The following is a 24,557-nucleotide window of genomic DNA, read 5'->3' as shown; positions in this document are numbered from 1 at the left end:
TAGGCAGCTGGTTTACACGTCTTTCAAAAACTGCTTCTGCTCGTCTCCAGAGAGATTGTTTTCAAACAAAAACAGAACTTCCATTTTTAAAACCATTTGCTGTGTTGCAGTTGAGAGACAGTAACCTGCATTTCCTTTCTGTGGGGCCAGGAAGTTTGTAGAGTGTTAAACACTAATATATTAACTGAGATTAAAAAAAAAGAAAAGAAAAAGTAAGAAAGCAAAATCTTAAGCAGGATGATTTCAAAGTGTTATATTAATCTCTCCATAAAATCATGGCAGAAAATGGTTTCTCAGGTTGGGGTTCTAGCAAAACACTGCTTCCATGGGACCCCTCTCTGCTTGCCACTTCTCCACACCCAGGCAGAGCAGTCCAGCTTCTGGCAGTCTCTTTTCATAATCTTCTCCTCTTCCCACCCTGCAGGTGTGACAGTTTGGGAGCTGATGACATTTGGTTCCAAGCCGTATGAAGGGATCCCTGCCAGTGAGATCTCCTCTGTCCTGGAGAAGGGCGAGCGTTTGCCGCAGCCCCCCATCTGTACCATTGACGTGTACATGATCATGGTCAAATGTGAGTTCACACCTGGGGTTCTGGCTGCTCATCTGAGTTGAATAAGTAACTCATTTGCATTTTATGCTGCATTTCTGGTAATAGCACAGAAATAGGGTTGTGTGAAATGAGTGGTGACACCAGAGTGTGTTCCCACACCTTGAGCTTTACCTAGAAGCACGGGATGTGGCTTCATGAGTCACTCATTCAACCAGCTAATGTTTTTTTCACCATTCACATCACTGACTGATTAAACTGATATTATTATTATTATTATTAAACCGTCAGGCACTATAAATTAGCATGACACCAACCACTTTGCCTGATACTCTGGTTTTGTATGTCAAGAAAATAAAATCAGCACTGCCTTCTCCTCCAAGCTCTCCCCGCTTGTAATGAAGTAATGTGCTTCCCACTGCAAGCACACAGGTGGATTATTACTAAAGGACTGTTGGGAGTGCAGGCACAATCATAATGTTAGATACACATGAGGATTCAGAGTTCCTTTTCAAAATTCTTCCTCATTTTTGGCTGGTCCCTTTTTGGCATGCAGCTGTTGCAGTATAGTAGCTCAAGAGCAGAGGGTTTCTAAAGCACTTTTTGGCTGGTTTAGGGCACGTCAAAGGGCTTCTGAACCTCAAACCCCCTTTCCATCTGTATCATCTACTAAATGTCAGATTACTACCTGGCTTCCTGCACATCTTTAGGCCATGACTGCACATCCCTGCTCACTGCTATGAGGATGTGATAGGCAGCCCACTAGGTGGCATTTAAGACCTTCTCACTGGAGCAACATGTACCTATTCCTGAAACAGGAGCCACCATGAGTGCTCCGTAGTGCAGCACTTTGGGGAATCCTAGACCACCCACAAATTGCTGTGGTGGGACAAGCATCACACAAGGTGACCCCAATCCTGTGCTCAGCAGGGCAACAGGAACTGCATTCAGAAGTGTACACCTAGCTTGGGAGGTGCCCAGACCCCAAAGCAATGTCCTAGAAACTCCTCCTCAGAAATTCTGAACCCTACTGACACCTCAGCCCCTATCTTTCCTTAGGGTCAGTCCAGATATAGAAAGGAGGCATTTTGCCAGGCACCTAATCTGGTACCTGTCGCTTGTAAAACACAGACAATGGAGTGTCCCCATCCTTTCCATGCCATTACACTGAATTTAAAAGCAAGAGTGTGAGGATCTTGGAGCTGAGCCTTTTTCCTGGCACAGGACTCAGTTGCACATCTTTTGCTGCTCTGGTCACCTCATGTTTGCAGGCCACAGTGCAGACCCTATTGAAGCTATGCCATTTTATCTAAAGGAATTCAGGATTCCCAGTCACCTCTTTTATAATCAGAAAGTATAATCTGAAATGTTCAAAGTTATTGCAAAATAATTACTAATTTTTAAATTTAAAAACTAGCATTTAAATATAGACAACTTATAGATAAAGTCAGAAACAGTAGATTCTACTCCTGCAAGAAAAGCAAACTCCCAAACACTCAATTTTGTCTAATAGCAAGAAGCATTTCTTTTTTAATTTGTGGGGAATTATATTTCTAGCATGCTAAAAAGTCACTGGAAATTATTAGATTTTGTCTAACATGGATGTCTTTGCGTAATGCAGATTTCAGAAGGCCACTTCATTTTCCCATTAATATAGATAGGCTGTTTCTTCTGTGTTCCTCTAGACATACTAAGCTTGACCTTTATTATTTTTAAGTTTAAAAACAAGAGTCTCTAGATCAGCTTATCTGTTAGTTAATTACAGAAAACGTGGGTTTCCTCACTAATATCACATGTAAAACCTCCAGTGTCCATATTTGAAATCTCTTCTAGAATTGATCCAATCTAAGCTGTAAAGACTTTGTTGAAGTCAGTTTACTAATTAAATACAGCTTAGTTGCAGTAATCTTTCAATATGTCTCCAGTGAGGATGTTTTGTATTTTAGAAGACATCTGGTACAGAGGGAGGCTTCTGCTGTAGGCTTCCCAGGACTTTATAAAGCAGTCCAGTGACTGTCAGACAGCCAAATCCTGGTACCTCTGCAGGCACCCATTGGTGTTTGTTTGCTTCCTCTCCTTCAAGAGCTTTTTTCAAAGCAAACTAATTGGGATTATCCCTCAGGTGGGACCTGCCTGCCCACATGGAGATAGGCCAGCAGGAGAGGAGACAGATTTAGCCTGGAGCTTTTCCAGTTTTATTTCTCATTTGTCTTCCCAAAACTGCCAAGATCTGCATTTTAAATGCTGAAATTCACAGCCGTGGCTGATGAATTCACTTTTTATGGTGGTCCCTTAGGGGTAGCTCCTTTCTTTGTTCCACACATGGGACTACTTTTTGCTGTTATATTTTATTTTAAACTCAGTGTTTGATCACGAAGTCAATTTTGTTTGTGCACTGCTTTTCCTGCAGGCTGGATGATCGATGCAGACAGCCGTCCCAAGTTTCGTGAGCTGATAGCTGAATTCTCAAAAATGGCCCGTGACCCTCCACGCTATCTTGTTATACAGGTACTAACCACAGTGGTGGGAAGACCTCTGATGATCTGAGGCCCAAAGTAACTAGTAATGCATATGAGAACATATTCTATGGATAACTGAAGGCCAGATATATTGTTGCTTTACAGGTTTTAACTCATTCAGCTAGAGCCACAAACAAAACACCAAGACTGGTCCCTATTTTCTTAGTACTGGTCTCAGTTTAGCACCAGAAACAGTCCATGAGAGGAGAACAGAATTTGATCCTCTTCAAAATGCAGTTATTTTACAGCAGCATGGACTGAGATTGCAGGCCTAAGCTCCCCAAAACTCTAGATAAATTTGGTTAGACACACAGATCTCTGAATGGGCCATTTATATAAACATTGAACTTGCCTTGTGGGTCCCTTCCAACTCAGAATATTCTGTGAATCTGTGAATCAAGATTTTGCATCTTGTGCCTCTCATTAAATTACTTTGTCTCAGAGAGAAGGGGAGAATGAGGGCTTGAAAGGAGTCTGCAAGTCTTGTCTCATGCTGACTTTTTCACCAGGGAGATGATAGGATGCACCTGCCCAGCCCTACGGACTCCAAGTTTTATCGCACCCTGATGGAGGAGGAGGACATGGAGGATATAGTGGATGCAGATGAGTACCTCGTGCCACACCAGGGCTTTTTCAACAGCCCTTCAACGTCTCGCACTCCTCTCTTGAGTTCACTGGTATGAAAATTTTCCACTGTGGAAACATGACATGCAATTTTAAGAGTGAACTGCTTCTCATAATGTCTGTATTTTCTTTCTCTCTCTTAAGAGTGCTACCAGCAACAACTCTGCTACAACCTGCATTGACAGGAACGGGGTAAGTAGAATGACCTTTAATAAAGGAGCAACTCTTCCTGTGTGGATCAGCTTCTACAAATCAGTCCTTTTAATATTGTTTTTGTCTACTTTCATCCTAGCAGGGGCACCCTGTGCGGGAAGACAGCTTTGTCCAGAGGTATAGCTCAGACCCAACAGGTGCTTTCTTGGAGGACAGCCTAGATGACAGCTTCCTACCAGCCCCAGGTGAATACTTTTCCTGTTTTTCCATCCTATGGCCACTCACTCACAAGCCCTTTGCTTGCAATTATAATAATTTTCCTTCCTTTTCTGTAGAAATGAAGCAATTCAAATGCTTTCTACCTTTTTGGCTCAGTAAATGGGAGTGGAAAAGTGTTCACATATCATTTTTCTAGCCTTTATCTGTCTGCTTCTAACTGTTTCTCATTTCAGTTCCCTCCTGAGCCAGATTCCTTATGTTAGCCATGTGTGCCATCTAGGCAGGAAGTTTGCATGTGTGGTTATATGTTTAACGCTTTCTATTTGAGAAAATACCCTCTAAAAATTTGGTTTCATTTTTTTTTTACCATTTCAGCAATATAAAGAGCGTTATGGCTGTTTCATTGCTTTCAGAATTTAATCCACAGAAGGCAGTTCATGGTTTCATGTGGACTTACAGTGTAGGCGGCCAGAGAGAGAGCCAGTGAGCACTTAGGGAGATGGGGCTGGATAATGCAGTGATGATGCTTTGTGTCCTTAAAAAATCCCAACCAACCATTCCAAGAATATGCCATAGCTAAAAAGGGTGAAAGGCCCTGCGAGGAATAGCACTGACGTGAAATGTGTAGTCAGTGTTATTGCCAGTCCTGTATTTTCTAGGCATTTTCCTCATCTCTAAACATTTTTTCCAGGGAAACAGCTTCTGGCAGCTAACCTCCTAAACTGCCATTTCAGAACACTATCTGGGACACAGCCACCCACGCACCACTAAAATCAGCAGTAGCTATCTCACTGTCTCATGGTCCAAGCCATCTTTCTGCTGGTTGGCAAACAAAATTCTTGAAGGTGAACCTCAGGGCAGCATGTTTGGTGCCCCAGAGTGGCAGTCCCTGCCTTTGGCTCTTTTCCACTCTGGGAAATTCTGAGATATGCCATGTGCAAAGAACAAGTGGCAGCTGGGTTGAAATTAAATGCCAAGTGACACAAATGTCTGAATTAATTTTATATCTTCCTTTTCGTTCTTTCTCATTTTAATTTTCTTTTTATTCTAGAGTATGTAAACCAACTGATGCCCCAGAAAGCATCTGCCTCAGCAGTCCAGAATCCAATCTACAACAACTTCTCTCTCACAGCAAACTCAAAGGTCCCCACAGACTCCAGCTACCAGAATTCACACAGCACAGCTGTGGACAACCCTGAGTATCTCAACACCAACCAGTCTCCCCTGACCAAGACAGTGTTTGAGAGCTCTCCCTACTGGATCCAGGCAGGCAACCACCAAATAAACCTGGACAATCCTGACTACCAGCAGGACTTCTTACCGAAGGAAACCAAATCTAATGGTCTCTTGAAAGTTCCTGCAGCAGAAAACCCAGAGTACTTGAGGGTAGCAGCACCAAAAAGTGAATACATTGAAGCCTCAGCATGACCATAGAGAATTTCTTCTTGCAGCAAGGCAAGCTGGATAAGTGAACTGTTGACTGCTGCAAGAGTAGACTCTGGCTCAGAGCAAATGGCAACCACAATGCATCAAAAAGCACCTCTGCTTTTCAGCAAGGGGCTTTGAAACTGCAAAGCCTGTCTGATGGTAGTTTGGATCTTTCCTTACCCATTTCCATGTAATAACTGAGGCCCATAGCTTGCACTCAGATGCATGCTGGGATGGAGCAGGATCTTCCTGGACTGAAGAAATATGGATGCATTCCTTTCATTTTCAAATGGTAGCATGGTAAAAAGCCACTCTGGGATGAACTCGAGAACTGTACACATTGTACAGTCAAATTCCTTTCTACATTCTGTATTTTTATAAATGTTTCTAACAGAAGTTTTGGATCTTTTACAAGATCAGATGCTTGTACTGCTCGTCTGCTAAGTGTTGCTCAGATCACCAGCAGAGAAAAGAATTATGTTCCAAACCTCCTGGAACTGAAACTGTTATTCCAAGCCACTAGATTTTTACAAATTGGCTCCATATACTGCCTTTTGGCCCAAAGGTGAGAAGTGCATCTGAGGGACGTGTGGGCAGTTCTGCCCAGGGCAGTATGGAGTGGATTGGTCTGGGGAAAAGTAGCACAAGGAGCAAAATGGCACAATGCATCACCTGCTGACCACTACTGCTACAAACTGACAAGAGGAACACACCTCCAAGTCACCTATACATGATTATAAAGTTGCTCACTAGTCTGTTTTCTGATGGTCAAACCCAAAACTTTTTTTTGTTCTGATCCCTTATGCAGCTGTCAAGTTGTCAAAATGCCTTTCTCCTTCAACAAAACTGTTAAAGATGTTGCCGTAACTGAAAAACGAAGTGTCAGATAATGTTTAACAGACTTCAATTAAATGTCAAGGAAATGCAAATAGTGGCAAATTGGAGCACTCACGAGACAGACTGGAAGAACTACACTAAATTAAACTTGACTAAGGCAAGAAACACAGGTAGTTCTGGCCGAGCAGCTTTATTTCCCATTTTAAAGGGACTCAAAGCAGAAATCATTTTCCCTTATGCATTTGGCAAAGAAAAGGGGTACTATCTAAGCAGTACATTTCACTCACTTCAAGGCAAAGTACTACCAATTGTTGTCCCAGGCTGGGGCAGAGGCTGGAGCTGGTTACATGTCCCTTTGGGGTTAATATTCTGGCAATGCAGGAGGAGCAGTGAGAATGAATTAAGGAAAGAAAGAATAATCTAGAGTGATGGAAAACATTATCTCCCTCTTCTGAAGCACAGGGTTACCTACTGCTTCTTTGAAATATGCAGCATCATCTTCTGGTTATTAGTGTGGTATAGGTAGGCAAGGCAATGCTAAGATTTTGGCTTGACAGTATAAATCAGTCACAGCAGGAAAAGCAGCTACTCTTTCCAGTGACCCATAAAATTATTCCATCACTAACATTTCTTATGAATGTAGGAGGAATAAAGTACCTAAAGTGTGAATTTAGTCAGTCCTTTAGATGCATCCCACCAGCAGCTTGGCAGTGCTATTTTAATCAAACCACTAGATCAGAAAGCAAATTCTCATTTGGGGACAAAGGCCCTTAACTAGTTGAATCTTGGCATCTTGCTTGAGGGTAGCATAAGCAGCTGACTTGGAGAAGATCTGTAGTCTGTATTAAGTAGCAAGAAACAGTCAAATTTATGCTGCTGCTGTGTTTAGAATACATCATTATGTGTTTCAGTTTAGGTATTGCATCTGAAGTCCAGGATCAAGCAGCAAATCCTTGGAGCACTGTTTTTACGGATTTACCGAGGAAAGGAAACCTTCAGTCATGTGAAATGAGCCCTTTTTAAAGTAACATGCATTAGCAGTTTGTATGTGTACAGCTCATGGGTGCCACTACAGTACAGGGTGAAGTGCCATGTTGGGTCAGAATCCAGAGATTGCTCTGTTTGGTAGATGTGTCTCACCATGGCCAAGTCCCAGACACGGCAGTGTGGAAGATGCAATGTTTGACTTGGATTATCAGTGGCTTTTATTTAAAACAGTAACCAAGATTCAGTTCCCATGTCCAATTAGCAGCAGATTTCTCCTTGCATTCCTGGGAGCAGATTTGTTGTGTTGCTCTCACAAGTGTGCAACATGTGCACACAGGCAGTGCTGCTTTCCCCCACCCACTGCCCTGGCAGAAATGTACATAAAACTAAAAAAAGATCTTAACAGAATTCACAGATAATTTTTCAGTTTGCTGAAGTTGTTATGCCTCCAAGCAGAACACTAGAAAATCACATAGTGCATATTCTCCCACAGAATCTTTCAAACACTACTGCACAAAGGAATTTACTGATTTTAATCTGTTTAATCTGTTAGCTAAAACAGGAAAGCCACTGAGAAATAGCATTATGTATCACCAGCATTATGTAGCATGAATAGAGGTTAATGCTTGCCCTTTTAAAACAATTCAGGAGGGATTCAGTAGCAACTCATTGCTAGAAACAAGGAGATTCATCTAAAAATTAAGCAAAGTTCGAAAGAACATCTCTCTTTGAATGTCATGTTTTTGATGAAAAAAGTAGGAAAGAGGATGTAGGACCACAAACTCTTGATACAAATGTAGATTCCAGATTGGCGGGATCAACTATATATTGTGAAGTATTTCTGGTACATGGCATCTTGTAAGCCATGATTTGTAAGTTGGCAGCTCAGTAATGATTCAAAAGCCAGCAAAAAATAAAAACTAGGTAGTGCCTGCAGGGGCAGATAGAGTGGCACTGGGAGCAGATGGGATTGTGCAGCAAATGGCTGTGGCTGGAAGCACAGGTGCTGTGCAGGGTGATGCTCACAGGTAACAGATAATAGCAATATACCAAATCATTTCCACCAGGATTAAAAAAAACCAAAAAACAAAACACAAGTAAGCAGCAGAAATGCCCTGGTTTTGCCATTGCAGTTCACTGAACATTAAACAGCAAGGAGATCCCAGCAGATTGTGTGTGCTCATACAGGAGACCATGGTTAAGCAGCATAAATCAACATCCAGAAATAACTTGAAAGGTCAGCTGGAGGTGTGGGTAGAAAAGGCTGATTTTAAAGACACAGCTAAATAGGGAAATGTAGCATTCTGAAGCCTCTTCTGAAAGCCAACAGTCTTACCGCTTGAGAAAGATAAAATTTCCCTTTTACTGTATTTCTCATGGAAGACCAAATAAAACATAAGTTAGCCTTAGCATCTATCATAAAGCTGTAGTTATTGCAGAACTCCTTTTGCAATAATAATTTAGGACTTTTAATAACTTCTAAGTGTATGAAAATGTAATTTAAGAGTCTTCATCTTACTTTGATCTTTTGCAGTGACTGTGTGCAGTGTCAGTGCACTTGATTTCATTGTGGGCCTTGGGTTGTTTTCTTCTGCTGCAAGGCAGTTGATCTGGGAAATTTTCTTCCTCTTGCAATTGATTTTGTTGAGTAAATTCATCCAGAGGCCAGGGGCTTGCTGTTGTTCCCAGCTGACAATCAACACTGAAGTAAGCTTTTTTAGAGAGAGCGGTTGGAAACAGATGGTGGTTTCTGGAATGCCTTGGGGTGATGCCCCATCCCACCAACTTCACCATGACTTGAAGCCTGCCCTAGCATTAGGAAATGTGGTCCTGCAGTTTGTTTGAAAGGAAGGGACTTGTATAGGAAGAGTAATGCCAGGGAAGGGCTGCAGCTGACCAGTCCATACCTGAGACAGCTGCTGAGTTTGCACAGGGACATCACTGAGGCCATTGACTGTTCCTGCAGGTACAGTGCTCCTGTCTTGAACCCAGCTTGATGTGAAGTGGGTTGCAGAGACTGCTGGTGTGAAAACCAATGTACATGGCATTTGTACTACAGGGGGTATCTCTTCTCTTCCCTGGGGGCGTAGTTAGGGTTACAACAATGTCACAGGACCCCAAACAGCTTGAAGAAATCCCATCAAAAGGTGCCTGGGGTGTTCTTGGTCTGTCTGCGGGTGCTCCAGGTTGCCAAAAACAAACTTTGCATTTCCAAACAAGGGCTCATTTTTCACATTCAACATTTTCTGTTAGTATGACCACTGCCTGTCAAATGAGCAGTTACGGTACTCTGGCCATTGTTTCCCCCAAAGCTTCTCTATGAGAAAACACTTGAATCAGGACAAAGTATGAAAATTTACCTGTGTCCTCCTTCTTGGTGGAAACTGTATACTCATGAAATGTCAGACTGTGTACAACACTTAGCAGGAGTGCTTTGTAATGTTTTATCACCACTGGTTCAAATTTTTATATTGGGATCCCATTTTCTAGCTTTCTTCTTATAAATGTTCCCTCTTTGTTCTGACAGACAACTTTCAAGAAGCCTTTTTAAATAATAAAAAAAAATAGAAAAAAAAAGTTTATGCAAAAGAAAAACTTGACACCTTCAAGTAGCTTGTCAAATGGGCTGCATTAGGACCAAAGATGTAACGTCTTGTTTTCTTGCTTTAAAGGAATAAGGTATTGATCACCACTTCCACAGCCTCTTTTTATAGAAAAGAGCTACAGAACTCCACCCTTCATTGGGGCAGGGTCAGACCTCCACTGAGCAGAGACTTTGGCAGGAGGGTGAGGCCTGTCCATAGAAAACCAAACTGAATATCAGGACCATGTATCACTTCAGGGCCAAACCTACAACCTCTGCTCTGTATTGCACTTAATGCAATATCTAAACAGAGACATAGCCAAGAAAAAAGAAGCAAAAGAAGCCAAGAAAAAAGAAGCAAATGATATTTTGGCTCAGTATCAGAAAAAATACGATGATGTGAAGATGAGGCATGATAAAATAACTTCTTTGTGTGAGGAAGTGTGTAGGCAGGCAGTGAGACTTTAAAACAGTAACACTTTTGGTTATGTATTACTTTAATTATGCAGGACAGTTGAAATCACGGAGCTTCCATGATGTGCTTTGCTTTCTGCCATGTTTCCTGCCTGCTTTTGATGTCTGGTGTTAGGCAGATCACCACCTCTATCACCATGGCTTGTGTGGACTGAGAATTGTGGGTCCATGCAGTCCTTCTTTTTATGCAGGGAGAGAAAAGTGCAGCCATAGTTGGCTGTACTACAGTTAGTGATCAAGCTAAGCACTCAACAGCATCCAAAAATGGCTTTCCCAAGGGAAAAAAATGGTAACTGAAGACCTACCTGGCAAAAGACACAGCACTTGTTGCACTGATGAAGTCAGCAGTCAGAATGTTGAACACCTTCAGCCAAGATTTGGGGCTGGTGTTCCATCAACTTTGCTGTCATCTAGCATGGTGCAGATGGGGTTGTCTGGATGTGCAGCAGCACAGGTCCTATGGTCTCTTTCTATCTTTCACTTTGAAGTAATGGATTTTTCTGATTAATAAGGTGAAAACCAGAAACCAAAAGAAAGAAAACCAGAAATCAAAAATGCCTCTAACAACTGGACTGGTAGAAGGTGTTGTTCCTATACAGCCAATACAGTACATAATTTCCAGTCAGGCTGGAATTTATCTCGACTCTTCTCCTTACCTCCCACAAGCTAGCTGGAGAGTGTGCATTTGCAACCACCATCAATGTTATCCTCATATTTTATTAAAGGGAATAATCAAAGTAGTTGTCTACAATGGTAGGAGGCTTGGCTCATATACCTACATTCCCTTTTTAATCCTACATTCCTAATTGTGTTCTCCTTGAAATTAATGAGATGTTTAAATTGATTACAGTGAGAGTATAAAACAAGGCTAATGTTGAGTGATTTTTGAAAATCCCTCACAATAATCAGAGATCCTATGGATCCATTGCCCATTTTAGGCTGCTTTGTATTGATGCAATCAACCGAATATAAGGTATGATGACTTGGTTTTAATAAACTGTCAAGCAATATATCCACAGATACAGATGGTACCTTCAGAGCATTGTAAAGTTACTCAACTATGAAAGCACTATTTGTAAAATAAGAAACTCTTGACTTTTATATGGTTTAATGGTTTATACTGTTGATCAAAGATTGTTTGTATATGAGCGATGAAAAAATGAGGTGTATATTATTCTTTTTAATTGTTTTTAATTTTTGGAGGACTTTTATTGTAATATACTGTTGTATTTGGGGGGAACAAAAAGCAGTGGCTAGCTTGTAGCTTGTAGCCAGAGGAGAACTCACAGTAAGGGTTCTTTATTGATGGACTTAGATTTTTTTTTTTCTGGTAAAATTTGTCACCTTGGGGATTTATCCAGAGCTTAGTGAAGCTAGTAACAGCACTCTTTCCTCTCTTCAACAGCACTCTTTTCTCTGCATGCACAGTGCTGGAGTTTCATAATGTGAGCAATAATACAGGCAACCCTTGTGACCAATGGAAGTGCAATATGAAAGCCCAGGTGCTGCTTATCAGGGCCTAGAAAAAGCTGCTCTTTTATGTGTCAGGTTCCCACTTCACTTCCATGACAAGAGCAGAAGCAGAGTGAAAGCAATCCATCAAAGGCTGATCTATGTGGCATATGAAGCCATAGTGTTGGCCATTTCCAAAGTACATAGCTAAGGCAAAATAAAGTCTCAACCAGAGTTACACTGGTGACTTGAATTGTTGTACTATACTAGTCAGGAAGAGAAATTCTGTTAGTGAAGGCAGCCAAATGAAGCCCCAGTGTACCCTGAGTATGTGTATTTAACATCCAACTGGTGGAACATGTGGCTGACAAAGATTAAAGGAATTGCAGGGTCTTCAGCATAACAGCAAAATACACAGCATTGGCAAGACAGTAAAGAGGAGAGGAGCTGGAATTGTCAGTATACATTCAGCCTGGATAGGTCCCTGGTATCACAATTAGTAAATGAAATAATTTTTGTCTTTATAGATTAATTTTGTACACAGGAAAAAAAAAAGCCACAATAGCACCTTTCTCATTTTCATCTTTCCATCCAAACCCTTTCAGTACATAGGCTGCATGTTTTACCAGCTCTACCTATTTTATGCAGAAATTATGTAGTCTTAATCTTCATATTACTGGTTCTCAGAAATGTCTAATGCGTATTAATGCATGATATTTTTATTTTAATAAAAGTAATTAAATAAATATTTGCTCTTTTGGCACATGATTCCTTCCCACCCACCCCCACTTCAAAATCCCACTTCTGGTTTGAGAAGATTCTAGATAAGTTAGTATTGCTCTGAAGAAGAAAATTAGTATCAAAAAGGAAATTGAAATATACATTGTACATCTATGCTCCTCCTCTGAAGATCAGAAAGCAACTTGTAGATTTATAAGTCCTTATCTGACAGGAAACTGCTGTTGTCTGTATCTGACAGAGGCAGAGCAATGCTTTTGCATTTACCCCAGAGGGGTGAGGACCCTGACTTGCTAAATCCCACTTTTAAAGCATCAAAAGAGAGGAACTTAAAATGAAGAATGGTATAAGTATAGAAAATCGTGGGTGTTTGAGAAGGATGAGCATTCAGAAATTCCACTGAGTTCAGTGCAGTCAACTTCAAATAAACAGAAAAGTGACAGAGGGTGCAAGAATAGAAGACAGCCAAAGAAACACAGCTGCAGTTTAACCTCCCTATCTGCCTGCACAGGAAAAGGCAGATTAAGATAAGATATAGAAAATTGCTATTAAAAGATAGGAGAGGAATACAAGTCTCTTCCACAGGCTCCATCATTATTAACAGCAGCCCTAAGCAAGCCTTACCCTTTGGCACTCCTGACCTCAACCCAGGAAAAAAACAAAGCCAGCCTTTGGGGAATGAATGCCCAATAATTACATCAGAACGCATCAGAAATGTACAAAGGAACCAGTAAAAGATAATGTGCCCTGAGGAGGCTCACAGCCACAGCTGGACCACCTACCATGGCACCTGGGACAAACCCACATTCCTACAGCACTGAACATGGAAGGGCTTCACCACCATTGAGACTGCTGAGACTGTCACCTTGCAGCAGTAACTCGTCACAAATGGCCTTGTTCATTCTTGTCCACAGGCTGCTGACTGGGGCAAGGCTTCTGCAGCAGCATTTGATAAGGGGTGTTTGTACCAGGCATTGGTCTGGCAAGAAAGAGGGGCCTTGCAGTTGCCAAAGGTGCGGGGTGGGAACAGCAGTGAAGGTGACAGCTTCCTTAAAATGACATTATGTTTGCTGGCTGAGATGGGGTCTGTTCTTTTGTCAGCAGCCTCCTGCATCAGACCCATGGCAGACCCCCAGGAGGGGTGCCACTGGCACAGCAGCCATTCAGGGTGCTCAGTAGGGTGGCTGATCTTGCTCCCCACAGGGCCTGCTTGGAGCCCATCTGTAAACATAAATGGAGGAAGTAAGGCCCCAGTCCCACAATGTGAATTATTGCTGTTTATTTGAAAAAGGAGCTGCTATTGAAGATCAGGTGGTGCTTTAAATTGTTTGTTGGGAATTTAAATCTTTTTAATAAGTACCATCTGTGTGAAGTTCAACACCAGAGCTCTCGTTGCAGAAATCCTTTTACTTGAAAACCTGTTTTCTTTCTAAAGAGAGCAGAAGGAATGTTATTCAATGTGTGTGTGTTAACCTCAGAGACTGCTTTCTCCAGTGAGTTACAGCCCTGAAACTGAACTAGATCAGAAATAGCACAGTAAGTGTTGTTCTTCTTTATCCTGTACTGTATGTATGTACTGTGTGTTTGCACCTTTTATATTTTTCTTTTTTGAAAGCACACAGACTTATGGATTGCTCTAGACTTCACTGGACACTGTCCATCTCAGATAGGAGCAGTGATGATACAAGAGGTGGATATCCTTGTCTCACAGACAACTTTTATTTAGCAGTGTTTGTCCTGGCACCAATTTAGCAAGCCAAAGTACAGATAGTAAAGGTCACAGCTGGTTGTACAGATTCCCATCTAGCTCTTGGAGCCTGTTAAGTCATCAAAAGCTGAGGATCTCTGTGTGAATTGGCTGGTTGTAGGTAAGAAATAAATAGAGCAATGTGTAATTTCTACTGCTGCCCATGGAAGCCAGGCTAGGTCGAACCAAGCCTGGCTCGGCATAAATGTCACAGGAATGCAGCTCTGGCACAGCACAGTGGTGGGGTCCTTCAGGCACAGCCTTTGCCCCTGTGGCCAGACATCCTATGGGGCACTTGTAGAGCACATCTGCAGCTATTTGAGATTTCCCAAAGGAGCCAAAACTTGCAAAGCCCCTATGGGACTACTCCTATTACCCCTGCTTCAAAGAGCAGCAGAAGGAAAGCTAAGGGTGCCCTCTCTTGGAAGGAAGAAACTCTGTCCACAGCACGTGTAGCTTTAAAATAGGTCTCCCAGCAAACCACGCTGAAAAAATGAGCTTGCATAGGCAATTTATTTTCCAGTCCATTTGGAATATAGGTTCATGGTACATTTAATCCAACCTACGTATGGGATGCTGCTAGAAAGGGTTGCTGCAATGTTCCAATGGAAAATTAATCCTTCTCTTTGGCAGCTTAGTTTTAGCAGACTTGCAAGAACTGCATGCACCACAGAGCTGACTTGTGACATGGCAATGTGCATGAAAAGGACACAACCATATCCCTTGGTGACAAGGTACTAGTGACAGCATCATAACAAGTGTGACATCCTCCTGCCCTCAAAAGATCTTGTGCATGTAACTGTGAATAATTCTGTTTCCCCAGTGCTCAGTTACTGGCTTTCTCCATGTCTTGCAACAAAAGCAATATTGTGCAGATGAGGCTGTGAAAAATCTTAAAGTAATGTAAATAGGTTGTGTCAGATAAAAGAGATCTAGGTTCATGTTTGGTTTGTGATCATTACACTGCTGGTAGGAAGAATTCTTCATCCAGCCTTTTTGTATCTTATGGGAATACTCCAGCCTGAGTTTAACACAATGCAGAATAACATTTTTAGAAAAGCCATGGTTTTGCCTAATGCAAACACTGCCTCCATATACTTTTAAAAATTAGTGTATTGGCCCCTGGAGCTTGCTAAAGCAAGATTATTTCTAGTACTTGTTTTGTTGGTTTAGTATCCAGTGGGGATCTGCCTAAAAAATCTGTCCACTTTGTGTTTTACTGCTGTGAATAATGATGCTGGAACACAATTGTAAACAAGCAAGACTTTCAATTATTCTTTGGTTTTGAGTGCTTACCTAACAAACCTAGCTTCCATCAGACATGAGTTGTACCAATGGTAGAAAGTAGCAAAATGTCGGTGTGCAAAAACCTGGGAACATTAACAGCAGAGAGCAATGGGCATGCCCCTGAGGCATGCGTCTCTGCACCACAACATGTCTATAAGCAATAAGTTACAATTCAAGAACACACACACAGCTGCCCTCCTCCCAAAAGTCAGGCTGCTTTCTCCCATCTCATATCAATGCCTGATAAGGAAGACTTTGTATACCTACCGAGCCTTCCCCTTCCACCAAAGAGGAGGCAGCAGCATGGGACACCTTCATAGTTACTTGATGGTCACTTGAAACCAGCACAAAAAGGCAGGCACCAGGCAATTCCTGGGAGAATCAGTGATCTATATGTAATTAAACCAAATGTGATTAGGCAATAGTTATTAGAGGTAACTGACTACAAATTCATCTTTGTAAGCAGCCTTGTCAGCATGCTAATTGCATTGGCTTTCTAAATCTTCCCTTCAATAGAAACTGGTGCAGATCAATAGGTCACTTCTCCCAGAGGGACAGTGCTCACTGGAAAGCTTAAATGAATTATTTAGCCAGAGATGAGCCCATTGAAGTACTGGTGGCTGGGTCAGATCCATCAGAGGATTTCCACCGTGCTAGTTTACAAGGGGGAAGCCAGAGGAAGGAGACAAGAGGGTGTAGGGGACATTCGGACTATCCAAAGAAATCCTGAAGAGACCTTAGAGGGAGATGATCCTGTCTCCTTCGCAGTATGTGACTCATATTTAGTCTTACAAGGACCCTGGGAGGTAGGAAAGCTTGTTACATGCAGGTAATAAAAATAACGGGGTTTTTTTCTTTTTTAAACTTTAAAAAGAATGAGAGAAAGAAACATCCCACCTAGTGTGGGATGGCCTAAGAGGAGGGAGCAAATAGATGTTGGCAGGACTGTGAAGAGCTGTCAGGATAGAAATGCCTATTTTTTAAGGACAGAAAGATAATGTGATGGAGGGTAGAGCTAAGAAGAGGTGTGTCAAAGACTGGTTGACTGATTTGGGAAAACAGGTATTTTCTTTAAGATAAATTTGCACCAGAATTTGGTTGTGGTTGAGTGACCAAAAGCACTTGCACACAAAGAACATTTTATTTCCTAAATCATTAACTAGATCCCTTTATATATGTGTTATTTTTATTTTGCAACAATGGTTTGAGCCCTCTGGAGGTGTTTTGAACAGGATTGGATAGATTTGCTTCTTGGATGGTCTTTTGGACTTGTATTACTCAGTGGAGGACAGTGTAGCAAGGGGCATATGGGGCAGTGCTGCAGAAAGAAAACTGCCTGTCGGTCCTGCCTGGAAGAAGTGTGGGCTGTAGCAGGAGACAGTTTGGAGGAAGTACCTACAGAAGTCAGTTTTTGAGTCCATGCCTATGACTTTAGCTGAGGTGGTGGCAGCATTTTATACAGTTTCTTTATCAAAAGGTCAGTGCAATTACACAAGTATTAGCTCTGTAGCTGAACCACTGACAGGCTGCCAGCTGTTTTGTGCACTTCATGTTTCTTAGCAAGGTTTTGTAGGTACTTAGCACAGTGAGGTCCCTTTGAAATCGGACCCTTAGATTTTGTGGGGGAAAAAAGATCCCAAGTGTGCCTTCTGAAAAGAGATGTTGGGTGTGTACTCTTCTGGTCTCACCTTTCCAAGCAAAAAGGTTTGCACAGCAGGCAGAACAAGCGACAGACATGTATATATCCTCTTGCAGGGTGCAATTTCCTATTTTGCAAGCCTATCACCTGCTCACATAGAGAAGGTATTACCTCGAGGACTCTTTAATGGGCTCAGAGATTATATTTTGTCCTCAATGCATGGTTACGGTGTATTGAAGTTATCATTCAAAATGTTTGCTCAGAAAACTTTCTTGGATGAAAGACTGTTATTCTATTTCAAACTCAGTTAATGATCATGTCTCAAACTTATGCTTTCTCACACCAAGAAACAACAAAAAATTACCTAAAGGCTACCAGGAAATTAATAAATAGGTTCATCATAAACTGAATTATTCCAAGACCGTGGATGCCTTCTTTTCTATGTGCTTTCACTGAGCACTGGGAAAGATATTTTGCTATATGGACCTTTGGTCTGATGAATTTTAATAATACTGATGGAAATTTGAGGGAAACCCTGACGGCAACAACTCTTGAAATATTTTTGGTAGATCACTCCTGTTCACCAAGCAGAAGAGTTATTTCCTGGTGCTGGGGCTGCTTCAGCTCTCCAGTGAGTATAACACAAAAGGGTCTGATTGGAACCCTGCTGGTTTACAGCCACTGAGCCAGCAGGGCATTATATCAGTTTACCAATTTATGGCTTATCTTCTGTTATACTGACCATGATTTTTGCCTTGAAATATCTGATTGGGACACTCTTTATATTGAAAACATAAATATAGAGAGACTGCTTACCCATATGTGCTGGGAAATTAGTGCTCAATAAACTAATAGCGATAATTTATAATATAATTTCAAAAAAAAGAGGGAGAACAATTTATGTAGTATAGATGCCTTCCCTCCAACAACATATTGCTCTAAAATAAATATTTTAATACAGATCGTGCTAAAGAGGATTCTTAGCTCTTTGCTGAGGAAATGCCTTGTTTTTTCATTTAGTAAAATGAAATTTTACTTTTTTTTTTTTTTCCATTTTAGAAAATTCTCAGTCTGCACATTGCTCTGATCCAGCACAAACTCAGAAAGACCACTGGTTTGCTCTAGAGGTGGGTTTTGTCATAGTTCTCTGGATGCTTTTTCTTATAGGGAAGGTGCATTTCACCCTATGCAGAAGCAATGCAGGCAAACAAAGCAACATGCAGTCAAGTAACTAGCAGTGGCTAAGATGAAGTCCAGTGATTGCTGTTCGCATCTTCTCAAGGTATCCTCAGGTCTGAGCTATAAAAACATTCAAATATGTAAATGTTCCAAAACATATTTTCAGCACTAGAAGCTGTTTCATAAGCCCACTTGTATAGGTATAAAAATTTTCCAATTCTGCAGTGGTCTGATTAATGAAAACTTAATAAATTTGACCCATCAAGATTGCTGGTAGAATAATATTAGCTAATTTTACTGAATATGAAAGTATACTAAGTTGTGTGATGAAGGAGACTGCTGTTTGCCTTGTTCCAGGCTCCAGTTCCTGAGGAAGCGTAGGTAGTAGATAAAGGACAACCTAATGAGTTCAGTGAAGAGAAGGGGAAGTTTTTTATTGAAACAGCAGGAAGCTCAGAGAATTAGACTCAAATCCTGCTGTTGCTGTTGAGCTCTCATGTTTAAATTAATAAGATGCACTAGTGCAGACTGTTTAGTACTTGACTCCTTAAATATTGGTATTTTGTGCAAAGAAGGTTTTGTCAAATTTGCCAGAGACAGAGCTGCTGTCATTTTTTTCAATTTTGCATGGTTAAGATGTATTCTACTAAGCAGAATGGCAGTGTGGGCTGCCTTTGTAGATGAGGAGAGCTAGCCCCACAGATGCTGTTCAATAAGCACCATTCATTTCCTGGCTCGCTGAAGTCAAGGAGTAACTGATGGACTTAGAGAGAATGAGTTTCTTTCACTTGGCCCACTGTGGGGTTCCTGGTGGTGTGCAGGGACATTAGCCAGCATCCTCAGCAGTGCTGGTCCAGGGGGAAGAGGGCAGCATGGCAAAAGGCAGCAGCAGGTAAAGCAGATAAACTAATTGCTGAAAATCTGGCAGCAAAATGAATAAATGGCAAACTACTTCAGTGCAGCATGCAAAACATAGAGGCTGAAAAAATCCCACCTTTATAATCATCAGCATGTTTAGCTCAAAAAAAAAAAAAGGAGAAAAAGAGAAAGAAAACAAGATTTTCTCATGCAAAACATAGAGGCTGAAAAAATCCCACCTTTATAATCATCAGCATGTTTAGCTAAAAAAAAAAAAAAAGAGAAAAAGAGAAAGAAAACAAGATTTTCATCTTCAAAGTCCTTACAAACTTTCACTAATTAGCCTTCTATGTCTCAGTATTGCAGCTATTATGGGAAGGGCCTTAGGGGAAATGGTAGTAAAGCTTCTAAATATCCCTTTGAGGTATCAGCTGAGCCATAGATTTTTTTTTTTTTTGGCTCATTACCAAATGCAAAACACTTCTATAAATTCTTCAAATAGCAGTAAGTATGCTATTGAAATGCATATGTGTGTGTACAACCTATGTAAAACGTTATGCATCATCAATGTCCTGTTAAGTCTTTAAAGTATGACTAATGGCACATCACCCTCTCTGCTGCAGTGAACATCTTTAGGTTGGTCTTGGAAGACTTGCATACGAAAGTATGACTAATGGCACATCACCCTCTCTGCTGCAGTGAAGTCTTTAGGCTGGTCTTGGAAGACTTGCATACAAGATTAGCTCTGTGAAGTAGTCCCACAGAAGCTCAGTGAAATCGTTCCTGGGGTAATACAGGAATGTAACCTTAGCATGAGCAAAGCAAAGTGACAAGTATAAACTGGCTTTTAGGACCGTTTGTCTTGTTGGCACACACTGATAGATCCTTCAGCCATGATGAGGTTACTACAACGACTCGGGTTTTTTCTGGTCACCCTTACATCTGGGGAGGCACCCTGGGGACTCCCTTGAAAGCCCAAGCCAGAGAGTGCCCCAAGAAGCCTCACCTCACCAGGGTTTGCTGCCATGCCACCAGTAAGAGCATCAATCATTTGTGCATGATATCAAAGCCGAGTTCAACTCACTAGCTTATGATTTTTATCCAAAAGGTAAAACTGTGTTTTAAACTGTATTTTTAATCTGTATTTTAACCTACACAGTTCTGTATATATTTCCTCTTAGATGACATCAAAAATACTGTATGGCATATTGTTTATCCCTCAATGAAGGCTAAGAGAAATAGACTTCTAAGTAGCTGTCTCTTTTTTACAATGAGATTTTGAATAACCAGATCACTTTTGACCCGATTCTTCAATGTACACATGCACTTAGACATTTAAACAGTCTCCTAGCAGCTGGATTACCATCTGACTACCACTGTTTTCAAAATGTAGTTCTGATTAATTTACGGAAACTTTGCTTTACTCTTTTCTCATAAACCTTCTTAGTTGTTTTAAAAGTGATCATAAAGTTTAGTTTCCCATGTAATACTGAGTAATGTCTTCATAGAAGGTGTTTCTTCCTGCACTGAATTAATCTCTAGAAATCTGACTTTCTCATATACTTTGTTGGCTGATACTGTTGTGACTGCTTCAGAATCAACTGTGCTGAAGACCATATTGCATAGTTAATTTCAAATGCAAATTTTTAAAGGCTTTGCCACCATAGAGTATATGCCATTCTTATATTCTATGAATACCCCAGTTCTTCAGTTTTTGGGTTTCTGCAGTGACCACCATGACAGAGTGACAAAATAATGATAAACTGTCACCACTGAAAATTAAACAAGACCAGCAAGATTTGCTGTTTACTGGTCCAGCTGCAACTTTCACCAGTTTCAGCAGTTTGTCAGTTAATTGAAATTATGCAAGTGAAAAACTAGATCTGTAAAGTTGCTAATGAGCAACTGGATATATCAGAAACTTTTCCTCAAGCATGATTTGCTGACAGGGTTAGAAGCAAAGCAGAGTTGTCCAAATGGGGTAAGACGTTCTTGGTTTTGTGGTGCACAAATGACTGCAAACACATACACTAAAGCACCAAATGGGCTACTACTAATGGGAATTTTCTCTTAAACTTTCCTGAGGGAAGAACAGTACATCTGTTGATACAGGTGAAAGCTTTTAAGCAGGCCTCCATACAGGGATGTCAGTTTGTTATATTGACTTTCTGAAATGTTTTAATTGAAGCTTTTATCTCAGCTCCACACAAGGCAACCTGTTCATCTTTTACTCCTTTGAGTCATATAGCTAACATTTGTTTCCAAACAAAAGGTTTTCTCATCTTTCAGGGAAACTTTCAGCACCAGAAAGTTCAAAGAAGACTTGAGTTCACACTGCATGGCAGAAAGGCATCTCCTTGCCTCTTAAAAATCCACACCATTTCTTCCTTATGCTAAGCTCTGTGGGACTATAGAAAGCTTCTGGACTATCAGGACATTTGTTTTCCACAGTGGATCTGTCTTGCCACCTTAGAGGTTTAGTCTGGAAATTAGCAGTGCTGATATATGCTGGTTGGGTGTCTTGGGATATTTGAGTCCCTGCTCCAAATGAACTCTTTTTAATACTTTCAGGCCCTGAATGAGTTCATGTAAGTTTTGATCCATTGTTTCAACATTGCAGTTACCTTTTCAGACAGTTTGGTAGTATATTGAAGTTTATGTATTTTCCCCTGTGCAACATGGACCAAAGTACAGCAAAGTTCAGAGCCTCGTGTTCACTTTTTCCTTTAAGTGATGAATCGTTTTGCTATCAGACATATGCTAGCACAAGATCTGTGTGTTTCCTATTGCCTCATCAGCTTTCAGCATCTCCCATGAGCTACATTATGATGTGTTCCCTGTTTCGGAACAAATTCTTCCTTATTCCAATATATGAAGTAGTGGTTGAACACTTGCTGTCCTCTGAGCTGCCACCTATTTATCCATCAGCAGCCCACACCAAAACACACACTGGGCAGAGCCACACATTTTAAAGACAGAACACTCTGGAAGCAAATGATTTCAGGAAAAAATCAAATCAGTACTAATTCTGAAAAAAAAAAAAGGTCAAATAGTAGGAGATGAGGCTAGATAAGCTTCTTAAGAGCTTACTTCTTTAATCTATTGAGGACACTTTATCTGGGTATTTACCAATAGCTAGAAACCATAGAGCATTTCCTTTTTGATTTTTCTAAGCTCGCCATCTGTTTGTATTTAAACCCAGAGATGGAAGGAAAGAGAAATATTCATAGATCTGGAATACCAATGGAATTGGTAGGGGACTGGAATGAATTTTGAAAGTGGTGCTACTTAGAACTTGCGTTTGATGAAAGTTAAGTCATCTTCTGATGACTGTTTCAAGTATGTGACATAGATAGATGGATTCAGTTCAGTGATTGATACACAATTCTGACATCACCAACATGTTGAGTCTAATCATGAAGAGACGCCTGCTTGTTTATCCTCAGAACTAGCCCTAGGAGAACTCAGTATCACAGAAGCTTAAAATGTCTGATTGTGCTTCATATGAAATATTTCAGCCTCTTCAGCTACCAGAATGTAATTTTCCTTGAGCATTAAGACCAATAAATAATCATTTATTAAACATACCCATTTTGCCCACATCTAGAGGGGACATGGAAGCATCAATTGCTCACTCCTTTTTCCCATCCTGCAGCCTCACTTGGCTCAGCGATAACTGAAATGGTGCAAGGAAACACTCCTGGTGAGAAGAGTACATCCCTCCTCCACACTCCACATCCCACCTCACTAGGATTGGCATGCTAAATCTGTACCACTCATACCAGCAACATGTCTGGTCCTCTTGTTCCACTTGATACCTCCCCTGCCCCATCACATGTCACACAACTTAATATAACACTAAAAACCACCTTCTGCCTCCACTATCATAGTTCTTAAGCAAGATGTGTCTCTCTGAGAATGTCACCCAGGATTTTCATCTTCTCTCACTCCACTCTCACCACCTACTTGTGTTAAAAGACCAAAGAACTCTTGGCCAAGGTCAAGGAGCTTTTCCTGATCAAAGTAGTAGTAGAAGTTGTGCTGTTGGTTTGCTTTTTCTTTTTCTCTTTTTAATCCTTCACATCTTCATTCTATCTGTTGTTTAACCATCATCTTTTTCACCTTAAGGGATCCTTTACCTCTTCCCATCTTTCCTTCACGTTCTCGGACCACCAACTTGACTCTTCAGTTTCTCATCCCTTCTCGGTCTCAGACCTCTGTCCTGTGCTCTTTTGCACTATGATGAAGCCCTGACTAGAACCATATGTACTCTGAGAGGCCATATCTGGCAGAGCCACAAGAATCAGGCGCCCTACTGAGGAGGAAGATCTCATAACCAAAATCTGTAGCTCCATCTTGTCAGTCACTGAATACTATACACTGATGTTGCCTTCTCCCCTCATAACTGCTTTGGGTGAAAAGCATTTTTTCTCTATGTTTTTTTGTCCATGCAAAGCTGATAGATTATCTTACTTAATGAAGCAGTCTGCAGCCTGATGACTGTGATTTATTCTCCTTCCCAAGTGGTTTAATTCTACATCGGTTATCCTTGCCAAAAAGAAACAATAATTAGAATGGAAGTCACAGAGGCTGCTTTAGATCAAATGAAGCAAGAATTCCCCATGGTCTTCAGTCCACTATAGGTTTTCTCTTTTTTTAAAATTTTCAGGCCCTGAATGAGTTAATACACGTTTTGACCCGTTGTTTCAACATTGCAGTTACCTTTTCAGACAGTAGTTCAGACATATTCTTTTTCTTTTGTATTCTTTTTCTCAGTGCCTGACAAAACTGTTTATTTTTGTTGAAATTCTCAGCAAAAATAACTCAGTGGTTTGGAGCAGGAATGTTGTTGTCAGAGGTAAAGACAAGGATGGAAGGCATGTTGTGAGTAAAATAATCTCATGCTCTTAACAGTCCTGGAAAAAAAAGCAGTTAGCCACTGAACTTTTCAGTTAGCCACACTGCTTTCAATGGCAACTGGGCAAAATTTTAGGATTCACAGGAGAAACTGATTCTGAGTGAGCAGATACTTCTGCTGTGCTAGTAGGCTGTGCATATCACATACTGCTCACTGCACCAGACTGGATGCAACACTCATTGGGCTGTGAAGTCTGGCCAGACACTGTCAGAACATGAAGGGCTGTTGGGAAATCTCCATCCTTTGCAAGGCAAAGAGATCCTCACAGAATTCCTCAAGGGGGTGCTGATTTGGAGATAGCCCCTATGAACATCACTGTGCAAAATCTAATATAGGCTTTCCATCACACATTGCTGCTGAGAAGTCT

The 24,557-nt window shown here is 41.0% G+C and overlaps 1 protein-coding gene across 1 annotated transcript in view; it reads left to right on the top strand.

The window, feature by feature from the left end:
- The window catches only part of EGFR (epidermal growth factor receptor), a 157,483-nt gene extending 144,913 nt beyond the window's left edge, over nucleotides 1–12,570 (top strand). The window contains exons 23-28 of the mRNA XM_039715099.1: nucleotides 425–571; nucleotides 2,958–3,055; nucleotides 3,576–3,743; nucleotides 3,835–3,882; nucleotides 3,983–4,088; nucleotides 5,114–12,570. Of these exons, the coding sequence (XP_039571033.1) occupies nucleotides 425–571; nucleotides 2,958–3,055; nucleotides 3,576–3,743; nucleotides 3,835–3,882; nucleotides 3,983–4,088; nucleotides 5,114–5,490 (944 nt within the window). The 3' untranslated portion in view covers nucleotides 5,491–12,570. The remainder of the gene's footprint in view (nucleotides 1–424; nucleotides 572–2,957; nucleotides 3,056–3,575; nucleotides 3,744–3,834; nucleotides 3,883–3,982; nucleotides 4,089–5,113) is intronic.
- The last annotated feature ends 11,987 nt before the right edge of the window (nucleotides 12,571–24,557 follow it).

The sequence above is a fragment of the Passer montanus genome, unplaced genomic scaffold (assembly GCF_014805655.1).
Source record: "Passer montanus isolate IOZ18808 unplaced genomic scaffold, ASM1480565v1 scaffold32, whole genome shotgun sequence".
NCBI classification, from domain to species: domain Eukaryota; kingdom Metazoa; phylum Chordata; class Aves; order Passeriformes; family Passeridae; genus Passer; species Passer montanus.
The sequence above is the reverse complement of the archived record's forward strand: the minus strand, read 5'-3'. Positions and strand labels throughout refer to the sequence as shown.